At 45.4% G+C, this 12,312-nt stretch overlaps 1 protein-coding gene across 1 annotated transcript in view; it reads left to right on the top strand.

Annotated features, from left to right (window-relative positions):
* Positions 1-12,312, top strand: part of WDR72 (WD repeat domain 72) — a 192,077-nt gene that overhangs the window by 104,138 nt on the left and 75,627 nt on the right. The window contains exons 12-14 of the mRNA XM_029070137.2: positions 1,801-2,612; positions 5,885-5,976; positions 8,562-8,644. Coding sequence (XP_028925970.2) covers positions 1,801-2,612; positions 5,885-5,976; positions 8,562-8,644 — 987 coding nt within the window. The remainder of the gene's footprint in view (positions 1-1,800; positions 2,613-5,884; positions 5,977-8,561; positions 8,645-12,312) is intronic.

Raw genomic sequence — 12,312 nt, 5'->3', positions numbered from 1 at the left:
CCTGGCCTTGGGAGTCAGAGGTCATAGGTTCGAATCTCGGCTCTGCCACTTCACAGCTGTGTGACTGTGGGCAAGTCACTTAACTTCTCGGTGCCTCAGTTACTTCATCTGTAAAATGGGGATTAACTGTAAGCCTCATGTGGGACAACCTGATTACCCTGTGTCTACCCCAGTGCTTAGAACAGTGCTTTGCACATAGTAAGCGCTTAACAAATACCAACAGTATTATTATCTCTTCCAAGAGGCGTTCCCTGACTAAACCCTCATTTCCTCTTCTCCCACTCCCTTCTGTGTCACCCAGACTTGCCCCCTTTATTCATCCCCCCTCCCACAGCACAACTCTTACGTTCATATCTGTAATGTTCTTATTTATATTAATGTCTGTCTCCCCCTCTAGAATGTGAGCTCGCTGTGGGCAGGGAAAGTGTCTGCTTTATTCTACTCTTCCAAGAGCTTAGTAAAGTCCTCTGGAAGTGCTCAGTAAATAAGATTGACTTTGTGCCTACAGCCCAGAGATGTTGGTTCAGGTTCTTCCAGGGCTCCTTTTAGGCTGCAGCTGTGACACAGTGCATGGGGCAGAGAGGGATTTACTTGTATTGTCGCTCATCACCTCCACTGCCAGAGATCCCCCTTGGTTCTTGCATCATCCATTTCCACAGCCGGACCCAGGCGGCTTCCCTAAGCAGTGTGTCAAGTTTGATGGGGAAATCTAGTTTACAGGGGTCTGCCCCTGGCCCAGAACATATGGCCAGAGGCACCCACTTTATATTTTGAATTTGGGGAAGAAAAGAGAGGAGGGAATTTAGGTGGGACTGGGGACAGGCTGCAAAGATCTAATAGACCAGAAAGCTACCATTTTGTATCTTTTCTGCATTGATCGGCAGTTCTCAGATCTTTTGGAGGACCAAGGTTGAGCAAGTCTGGGAAACTATCTCAAATAGTTGTGGGAGCTGAGAGTGCTCCTTCACATATAGCAGCAGTTACCTTTATGTTTGATCACTTTATTTAAACCACCCATCTTCCTTCTGCCTTGGCTTCTGCCACTATGTTCCAGGGCTCAGAATCTTTCAAATTCTGATCATTCAAGGAGATGAAACAAGACGATTCATTTCTTCTACCAGTAATTTAAATTCTCCTAATTGAGTTCTTTGTCCAAATTCGTGGGAGGTGTTGAAAGTTGAACTGAAGTCCATTTCTCTCTCATTGTCTAGTAAGAACTGATCTCTGTCCATTGTCTAAGGTTTACAGTATAGTTGATGGTAAACTCTTGGAACACACTGAGTAAAACTGTAGAAGATTGATAGGATGGGGTGGCTTTGGGATGTGTTGAGGCGATGGAGAGGGAGGGGAAATGGAAAGTATTTTCTTAAATATTCATTCACATGGCTATTCAAAGCTTAAACACCCTTCCACCTCTTGAAAGTAAAGCAAAACATCAGGATTAAAAAGTATTGTTTGACGGTCTTATTCAGACCTAAATGGTCAGATGTACAGACCTCTTGAATGTAACAAGGTAAACTTATACAGAGTTGGTAGATTCAATCCCTACCCTCAAGAAATGTATAGTCTATAGGGGGAATTATTCAAAGTAAATTAGAAATAGAGGAAATACTAGAGCATAGGAATATTTGCATAAGAACTGTTGGGCTTAAGGGGTACACAAGGAAGTTCATAGTTGACACAGAGGGGAGGGCAGATAGGGGATATATTAGGGATATTCTACAAGCAGTCAAGGACCTGGTGGTGGAGGGTGAGGTGACTGGGGTTGATAATGCACGCCTTTCTTATTTTCCCCTTTAGGGCCCTGTTCCTGACTCTTTCCAAGGCCCGTTCAGTGTGTTACCCATGAAGATGAAATGGAGCAACATCAGCTTCCACATCCTTCTGTTTGATCTGGAAAACCTGGCGGAACTCCCAGCATCACCGCGCCTCAACAGCCTGCCAAGCTCTAACTCCCTCCACGGCAGCGACTTCCTCAGAAGAGCCAAGAGCATGGGAGAGAAAAGGACGCTGACGTTAAGGAGAAGCAAGGCGGCAGACTCTCCACCACCCATCGAGAAGCCAGGCAGAACCGGGTGTGGGGGCCACGGTCCGAGAGAGGACCTTCCCCTCCAAGTCCTGGAAGAAAACGATGGTCTGAAAAGGCAGAAGAAAGCGAAGAACTCCAAAAAAGCCCATCTCAAGCCGTCAAAGAAAATCGATGAGAACCTGACGCTGGACACGGCTAAACTCCTCCTGTCATGCCTCTTGCCATGGGGAGTGGACAGGGAACTAGATCGTCTTTGCGTCCGCCACCTAAATCTCCGAAGACTTCAGGGGCCCGTGTCATTTGGGCTCGTGTCCAGAGATGATCACCTCTCTTTGCAGCTCCCAGGCCGCAACAGGAGTCAGTCAGAAGAGCATTCGGCGTTCAATCTGTTTTCCAGAAAAGTGCTCGACTTGTCGAACAAGTACACCGCTGCTCTCCCCCGACAGTCCAGAGCCCCAGCACTTCTGGAAAACAGCCAGGAATCATCCCCAGCACCAGATGCTATATTCTATTTACTGAGCCGCGTGTTTTTCGTTCATGAGATAGTGCACGTGCCCGGAGAATTGACTGATAGACTTGCCAGGTGAGAAATTCTTAAGAGTCACTTTTTCCTTTATTTTTGTAGATATACCCCAAAGACACTAAAATTGCGTGCTTTCTTTCTTTGCTTCATGACGTTCTTTCTTTCTCTGCCTTCCTCTTTCTCTCTTCCTCTCTTCAGTCCTCTCTTTCCCTCTTTTTCTTTCTCTCTCCATCTCTGTATACCTCCATCTCTCTCTGTTCCTTCCTTTCATCTGCTTTAAGCAGTGCTGTGCTACTTTAAACATTTCGCTGATAGTAATTACTTTAGTTTTGATTGTCCCTCTGTTTATTGCTATGGATCCCCTTGCTAGGTAAACATGCAGGAACTGAAATCCGTTTCTGACTATTGATTATGATTTTGCTACCCTTTATTACATTTTTGTGAAGGGGTTGAGAAGTTCAGGAGATTCAGTAATATTTTAGAACTATATATGTTCTAAACATTCAAGTTTTTCTAATGGTATTTGTTGATACAATTAAATACCATCACTTTACAGTTGAGGTAACTGAGGCCCAAAGAATAATAATAATAATAATTGTGGTATTTGTTAAGTGCTTACTATGTGCCAGTGACTGCACTAAGTGTTGGGGTGGATACAAGCAAATTGGGTTGGACACAGTCCCCGTCCCACATGGGCTCACAGTCTCCTTTCCCATTTTACAGATGAGGGAACCGAGGCACAGAGAAGTGAAATGACTTGCCCAAGGTCACACAACAGACAAATGGCGGAGCTGGGTTTAGAACATGCGACTTTCTGCGTCCCAGGCCTGTGCTCTATCCACTCTGCCATGGTGCTTCTCTAAAGAAAAGTGACTTTCCCAAGGTTACACAGCAGATAAGCGGAGGATTAGAACTCATGTACTTTCGACTCCCAGGCCCATACTCCACCTACTAGGCCACATGGTGATTTCGGGATTGTCTTCAAGGGTGACAGAAGTGTCGGGTGTGTCGGGATGGGGCAGTAAAGCCACAGAGGCTCAACTGCTGGTCATGAAAATGCCTTCATGATTTGCTTGTATCCACCCCAGAGCTTAGTACAGTTTCTGACACATAGTAAGCACTTAACAAATGCCATTATAATAATAATAATAATGTTGGTATTTGTTAAGTGCTTACTACGTGCCGAGCACTGTTCTAAGCGCTGGGGTAGACACAGGGGAATCAGGTTGTCCCACATGGGGCTCACAGTCTTAATCCCCATTTTACAGATGAGGTAACTGAGGCACAGAGAAGTTAAGTGACTTGCCCAAAGTCACACTGCTGACAAGTGGCCGAGCCGGGATTCGAACCCATGAACTCTGACTCCAAAGCCCGTGCTCTTTCCACTGAGCCACGCTGCTTATTATTATTCTAACACTGTGTGCTGGACTGGGAGTGGGGAAGAACTCGACCATACTCAATCAGATCATCTTTGGCAATTCTCTTACCTCTCTACGCTGCACTCTCCTCATCGGTAAAATGGGGATGAGGTATTTGCTTTCTCTGTCTTGTAGATAGTGAGGTCCAAATCACAATCATTGTTATATTTTGATAAGTGCTTTCTATGTGTCAGACCCAATACTAAGCTCCAGGACAGGTAAAAGATGATCAATCAATCCGTTCATTAATTATATTTATTAATATAATGAATTATATTATATTGTGTGTTTGTTATAGTATTTATTAAGCACTTACTATCAGCCAGGCACTATATTAAGCAATGAGGTAGATACAAGCTAATGAGGTTGGATGCAGTTCCTGTCCAATTTGGGGCTCACAGTCTTAATTCCCATGCTACAGATGAGGGAATGGAGGCACAAAAAAATCAAGCGACTTGTCCAAGGTCACCCAGCAGGCATTTGGCAGAGTCAGGATTAGAATGCAGGTCCTCTGACTCCCAGTTCCATGCTCTTTCCACTATCTCCAAACTGCTTCTTCAATGGGACGGGGACTGACTGGTCTGTTTCTTTTGCTTCCAATTAACAGTATTTGGCATATGGAGAGGGCCTAATAGATAACGTAATTAACTAATTAAATGAAATCGGGTCTTTTTCTCCTCTCAGTGCTTGAGCAGGTTTGAGGAGAATGGAATTCTTCCCATTGGGAAGCCAGAACTTGGGGATGTCGCCTGGGATCAAGGGGGTCAAGACAGTTTGTGTGTGTTTGTGTGTGTGTTTTTGTGTCTCTTCTGCTACACTTTTAGCAGAATGTTCCTTCCTAGCAGAGGTCCCAGAGTGGGCTTCCAGAGTTGGGAGAAGGCTGGAAGGGGACCAGTGATGGCCCCACAGTCATGTCCACTATGGAACTTGGTAGAAAGTTTAGGTCCAGGTCGGGTCTGGGGGCTGTGACTGGGTGACCGGGCCCGAGTCAGGCTGCTTCCTGCAGGGAGTTGAGATTACAGTCTCTGAAATGGGGGATTTGGCTGGGAGAAGAAGCATCCACTCAGGCAGACCCGTAGATGATTTCATGTTAAAACAGGGCATTTCAGCTTCATCTTTCCTGGAAGGGAGTGCATTTCTTTCTCTTCAAACCATGGGTGCTCAGTGCATGAAAAACACCTCGCTAAGGAAAACTCACTCTCTAGAATGCAGCCTTTTCCCCTCTCCCCTCCATGTGTAAGGATAGAACCATCTGCTGTGGGGCCTTGAGCAAGTCAGCGAATGTCTCTGCACCTCAGTTATCTCAACTGTAAAATGGGGGTTCAATACCTGTTCTCGCTCCTAATTGGGACCGTGAGCCCCATGTGGGACAGGGAATGTACCTGACTGGGTTATCCTGGCTCTACTGCAGTGCTCACTTGGCACATAAACGAGCTCTTAGGAAATTCCATTACTAATATTCTTATCATTCTTCTTCTTCTTATTGTTCGGACAATGCAGTCATATTATAATCAGGTAGTATGACAGTGTTTGAAAATGTTCCCTGATTCCTTTTTCTTTATTTATGGTATTTGTTAAGTGCTTACTATGTGCCAGACATTGTTCTGAGCACAAGCTAATCAGGTTGAACACAATCCACATCCCACATGGGGCTCACTGTTTTAATCCCCGTTTTACAGGTGAGGTAACTGAGGCACAGAGAAGAGAAGTGACTTGCCCAACGTCACGCACAGCAGACGAGTGGCAGAGCGGAGATTAGAACCGAGGTCCTTCTGACTCCCAGGCCTGTCCTCTATCCACTAGGCCACACTGCTCAAAATCCTTGATGAAAGCACATATTACGGCAGAACCGAACTCAGCTTGTTTTGAGTGCTTTTGCCTTGTACACTTAATGGTATCTTCTTTTTTCAACAGTTCTCAGAAAATGGAATCTGTGCGGAGCAAGGGGAAAAGTATCAGCAACGAGGGGTTGAAGAAAACAAGTTTCTATGGGAACATACCAAACAGTGAGTCTGAAAATACCCCCCGTAAGCCTGATTGTCTGTGGATTGGCATGGATCATCCTACAGGAGCTTAACCTGTTTCAAAAGCCACGTTCCATCGTTTTTTTAGGTCGCCCTTGTTCTGCCTACTGTTGAAATGAGAACCAGAGCCCTATTTGAGTCCATTCATCAGTCCGTTCCAGGCAGATAATATGTTTGTGGGAGCTTCACTGCCCCCACCTTGACCAGGCCCTAAATTCACATTTTCCCAGTCAATGAAGAAAGCAATGATTGGGAGCGACAACCAAGCCTTGTACTGGGTATCTGAGGAGAAGCAAAGTGTTTGTGAGCTCTAGACTAGCTATGGGATTTGGCCATGAAGCATCAAAATGCCCCTTGGCCCTCCTTTGAAAATCCTGTCTTTCCAGTTGCTTTACCTGGAGAAGTTATGATGGGGGAAGAGGGGATATATATTGGCTGCATCTTTTGCACTCAATATAGGAATCAATGTAGACTCTTTTGTTTTCCCGGGAAACCATCCCAACGGGAAGCCTGAGTCCGTCGACATTTGACACACAGTCACATGGTGGAATAAGCTTTCCCTTCATAGGCTCTTCTTGGAAGCCTCTGGCTGTTCAGTGAATGAGAAGTTGGGTCCATTGCGATGCCAATTTTGGGATACTCTGTTTTAGTAAACCAGTGACTCAATTAGTTTCTTTCATTTCTTCAGTACACCTGTCTACCGCTCCCATCCTCACTTCCTCACCCTTCTTTATTCCATGCTTCACACCAAGGCAGCTCAAAAAATGCCTTAATTCATTGACAAAACAATAAAAGAATCATTTTTATAAACGTGCCGATTGCAGTTGGAGTTACAGTCTAGATTCCTTCACTAAGGAGAGGAGGGGACACAAGCAGGATTTAGGAGCAATATCTGAAACGGGATCCTGTTTTAGACCATCAAGCCCAGCTGGAGAGATGTAGGCTTGGAGTGGAAGAATGGTAACAAGTCTCCATCAGTGCATCCCAGCCTCACTGCAGGAGACAGACTGCAGAAATTGAGGGAGAGAGCAAAGTTTTCATGAAAACACTGATGGACGGGGGCAGCAATGAAAAGAAAGAGAGAGAAAAATGTGGGACAAACCTTCCAACACCACCAGAATCTGCCCTTATTTGTAAACGATGCTGGAGCAGGTATCGATCTTCCATCTGACTTCTCACCCCACTCCCAACCTCGGCTATGATCTTAGGTTATGAGAGATAACTACATATAGGCCCATGAAAGCAGGAAGAGCCTTGGCAGCAGAGGTACTTCTCTGTGCCGCCGAATAGCAGTGATACCTAAATTCCAGCAAAGGGATAACCGAGCCAAGAGATCACTTGATTCCACACCAGATTGTCTTCTTATTTGGGGTCCAAATCGACTTATCATGGCTACCCGCCCTCTAATCCCCAGCAAATCTTCTGCAGTAAAGCAGCAGTCAAGCTGATCCTCAGCACCAGAGTGGAAGTCTAGGATCAGGATGAGTGCGTGTCCGTCTCCCCCTCTAGGCTGTAAGTTCGTTATGAGCCGCGACCATGTCTGCTAATTCTGTTGCACTCTCCCAATCTCTTTGCACAAAGTAAGCACTCAATAAGAACCAGAGCCCTATTTGAGTCCAGGCATCAATCTTTTCGACTCAGATAATGTGTCTGTGGGAGCTGCACTGCCCCCAACTTGACCAGGCCCTAAGTTCACACTTTCCCAGTCAATTAAGAAAGCACATCATCGGGAGCGACAACCAGGCCTTACACCAGGAATCTGTGGGGAAGCTACCGATTGATTGATTGCTCACTCTGTTCAATCCTACCCCACCCCGGCTGCCTATTTTATGGCAGTTTGACCACACTGTCCTTCCTCACCCACTTGGCAGGACAGGATGGGGTCAACTAGGAGCGCTGTGGTGGACAAGGAGATCAAAGCTGCCTCTGGGGACTCCGTTAGGTTTCTCCATTGTGTCTCCACCATTGGAGAATAGATCATTTAATATAGTATTAGTGATAATAGAGTACTACCGAGTTGAAAAAACTGAACAACTCTAGCACTTTGAATTGATTTTACACCCTCCTTGCACTCATCTCTATTTCTGCTTGAAATGTTGATTTTGGAATTCTCTAGTTGTAAGTATTTTTGTTTCTCTCCCATTTGAGCGTGGGCTCCTAAGGGGCAGGGAGCGTGCCATCTTTTTATACTGTACTTCGCGGGTGCCTAGTAGAGTGACCCACTCCAAGTTGGTACTCAGTAATTTCTGTTGCTGTCGTTTCTACTCTTACTATTACTTTATTATTATTATTATTATTACTATTATTACTACTTACTATTATTTCTACTCCAACCACTATGACAGAAGCTCAAGGCACATCCCTTCCCAAAAAGGAGCTTGCAAACTAAGTAGTGAGATAGATATGATAAGGTTGCCAAGTAGGGGAATCGGGAATCACAATGCAACCAGATTTGACCACTTGGATCTTCAGTAGGTGTAGACTACTTCCTAAAAAGAGAAATCCCTTGGCTCTAAATTGATCCCACTGGAGGAAAGAGACAGAGATTATGTTTGGTGTGTTCCTAGGTAAGCACGGAGACTGTGTGCCTGATACTGAAAATGTTTCCTTGGTGAAGCTCATTTCCTGCTGGAGGGACCAGTCTGTGCAGGTAGGACACCGTTTGTTTTCGTGGGAGTCATGACCGCCGGCTAGGGCCTTAGCTTGCCTTCCCAGAAAATGGTTGGGGCCTATTAGGAAAAGACCCAGATTCTCATCTCGATTCTGCCACTGGTTTGCCATGTCGCCGTGATGGAGTCATTTGATCCCTCTGTGCCTCAGTTACTTCATCTGTAGCATTCAAAGGCAATGTCTGCTCTCCCTACTAATGGATCTGAGATATCAGTATGCCAGTTACCGAAAATCACCCTTTGTCGTTTCATTCATTAGTTTGTTCATTTATTCATCTGTACTCTCATTCATTCATTCATTCATTCATTCATTCATTCATTCACTCACTGATTCAGTAGTACTTATTGAGTATAGAACAGTGGACTAAGCCCTGGGGCATGTAGGAGCTGAATTAGTCAGGACTGCTGGCCAATCCAAATCTCCCAATCTAAGAATAAGGGAGTGGGGGGAGCAGGGAGAGGCAGCAGACACCCAAAGGAGGATTGAAATGATAAAAATAACACCGTTATATAAGAAATGAAAGGCGACATTAAAAACAAGACAGAAAACATCAGATGATAGAGACCCTCAGACTCGAGCTGATGGAAGAGGAGGTGGGATGGAAACAGAGCCTCGACTAACTTGCTTCCATGTTCCTTGAAATGCTTTCAGTTAAACAGAGGGCTACTGGTGGCTCTGAGGTGGGAGCAGTGGTGATTGCTGGAAAGGAGCAAAAGTCTAACAATACTAACAGTACTGATAATGATGGTGTTAAGTAAGCACTCACTATGTGCTAAACACTCTGCTTAAGTGCTGGAATCAGTACAAGCTAGGAAGATTGGGCAGAGTCCCTGTCTCACAGTCTATGAAAGAAGAGACAATGGGTGTCCTATCCCCATTTCTTTTATGAGGAAATGGAGGCCGAGAGAGAGGCAGGGTCCCAAAGAATTAACAGAACAGTTCCCTCCTTTTCCCAATCGAAGAGTTCATCAGGTATTACACTTTTTGCTAGCTGTTGTTATGAACTTGTTTTTGGAAAGCCTCTCTCCCAAGCAAGGCTGCTTTCTGAGAACAATTCATTATGAAAGATTATAGATTTCTTGCACAAAACAGAATAGTGGAGTATTTCACTATATTGGCTCCTAGGATGGAAATTTGTCTATTTGATTGTTTCATAATGTTTCTCTAATAGGAATCCCTCCCATAGCAGCCCTTCACAGTCATATCCCCCCCTTAGGGTTGATATAGTTAAGGTTCTTGTAATGGGCATTGTAAAACTGCAAATGAAATTTTTTTAAGTCAACAAATCCATGTACCATTGAATTGCAACTTGTTCTTCCCGGATGTGGGAAAAACAGAACTGTGAACTTTCTCCGAAAGGGAATACTGCCCTCTTGTTTTCTGAATCCCTTTCACGATCATATGGGTTAAAGGTTACTTTTCTGCCTTCTCCAAACCTGGAGTGTGCCTCGAATAATGTCCGAGAGCTGGATTTTGGGGGTTGTTCGTGGAATTCATACTTTCAACGATAAAGCAGCTGGAATGCCAACAGCCATATGGACTGAAGGGATGACAGAACAGGGCCAGAGGAGCACTGGATCAACAGAGAAGTGTGACGAAGAAGTTGGGTCCGGTTGGCTAATGCCATCATGTCTGGAGTCCGAAATCTACTGCTGCATTAATGCAGTGTGTGGTCAGTGCTCTGAACGCAGTCAGTGCATTTGTGCAATAAGTGGACAGATGGCAGTGCCTGACTCACCGTCTGTGCCACTAGTGTATTCTTAAAAAAATCACTTATCCATACGGGAAGGTACAGCCCTGACCATCCACTGGGAGCTGTTGGGGGGTGCCTGGTCTGGGGTCACCTCCTCCGTGCCCCAGTTCCCACCTCTTCCATTGCCAGGCCCTTGATCATGCCCTCTCCTCTGCCCAATAGACCTCCCCCTTACAAATCTGTCAGGCCTCCGCCCTCCCTGGATTCATAACATTCTTGAAATCCCTCTTCTTCCAGGAGACATTCGTTGTGGGCAGGAAACGTCTGCTCATTCTGTTGTATTGTACTCTCCCAAGCACATAGTTAAGCTCAATAAACACCATTCATTCATTCAATTGTATTTATTGAGCACTTACTGTGTGCAGAGCACTGTACTAAGCATTTGGAATGGACAATTCGGCAACAGATAGAGACAATCCCTGCCCAACGATGGGCTCACAGTCTACCTTCCTAGGTCTCATAAAAATCTTCCTCTTAGGTGTCTCTGATTCGTACCATCACCAGTCGACTAATCGATTTCAATATCTTGTCTTCAAGTCAAAGCCTCCCGATGAGTGTTTATGCACTCACAGGGGGCAGTTGTGGGGATATGATCTGAAGAGAAGAAAGTGACCCTACTATTTAAGCACTGACCCATATTTCCATTCTTTTCCTCCACATCTGTAAATATTTTCGTGCCTGTGTTCCCAAGAAGATTGTGAGGTCACTGAGGGTGGGAATTTACCCCTCCTGAACTCTACCAAGCACTCAGCCCAGCACTCTGCACACCATAGCCACTCAATAAATACGCTTGGTTGATTGTTTGATCAACCGTGATGCAGTGGAAAGAGCCCGGGCTTGGGAGTCAGCGGTCATGGGTTCGAATCCCCGCTCTGCCACTTGGCAGCTGTGTGACTTTGGGCAAGTTGGTATTTTTTGTATTTGTTAAGCGCTTACTATGTGCCGAGCACTGTTCTAAGCGGTGGGGTAGACATAGGGAAATCAGGTTGTCCCACGTGGGGCTCACAGTCTTAATCCCCATTTTACAGATGAGGGAACTGAGGCACAGAGAGGTTAAGTGACTTGCCCACAGTCACACAGCCGACAAGTGGCAGAGCTGGGATTCGAACTCATGAGCCCTGACTCCAAAGCCCATGCTCTTTCCACTGAGCCACGCTGCTTCTCCAAGTCACTTCACTTATCTGGGCCTCAGTTACCTCATCTGTAAAATGGGGATTAAGACTGTGAGCCTTATGTGGGACAACCTGATTACCCTGTATACCCTGTTCTAAGGGTATACAGTGCTCTGCACATAGTAAGCGCTTAACAAACACCAACATTATGTAGATGAAAGTTTCTCTTAAGGTTGGGATTTTCACCCAGCTGAATTTTAACACAGGCTGAGGATTACCAGAGAGAAAGGCAGTAGAGACGAGTAGACGAAGTCCAGGCCCATGAGTAGAAAGACCCAAAGTTGGGGCCTTAGCCCACCTATCCACCACAGCAGGAAGCAAGTCTACGGAGAGTAGATGTCAAACAATCAAGCAAAACAAAAAAAACCCTTCAAGCTACATTCCCCTAGCAGCTGCCCATTGCTACATTCAGCTGATAATAATAATGATGAAATTTGGTAAGTGCTTAATATGTGCCAAGCACAATACTCAGCACTGGGGTAGATACAAGATAATCAGCTGGTCTTCTGCAACCCAATCCACACACTCTAGTCTTCTCTCACAAAACTATGCTCTAAACCTCAATCTCATCCATCTCTCTGTCCTTCCTTTAACCCACATCCTCCCTTGGGCTTGGAATTCCCTCCTGTTAAATCCAACAGCCCGTCACCCTCTCCACCTTCACAACCCCCCTAAAATCACGTCTCCTAGAGGCCTTCCCAGACTAAATTCTCATTTCCCCAC

Source organism: Ornithorhynchus anatinus, chromosome 8, assembly GCF_004115215.2.
Source record: "Ornithorhynchus anatinus isolate Pmale09 chromosome 8, mOrnAna1.pri.v4, whole genome shotgun sequence".
In the NCBI taxonomy this organism is placed as follows: Eukaryota; Metazoa; Chordata; class Mammalia; order Monotremata; family Ornithorhynchidae; genus Ornithorhynchus; species Ornithorhynchus anatinus.
Note: the sequence above shows the minus strand (reverse complement) of the source record. Positions and strands in the feature narration are given on the sequence as shown.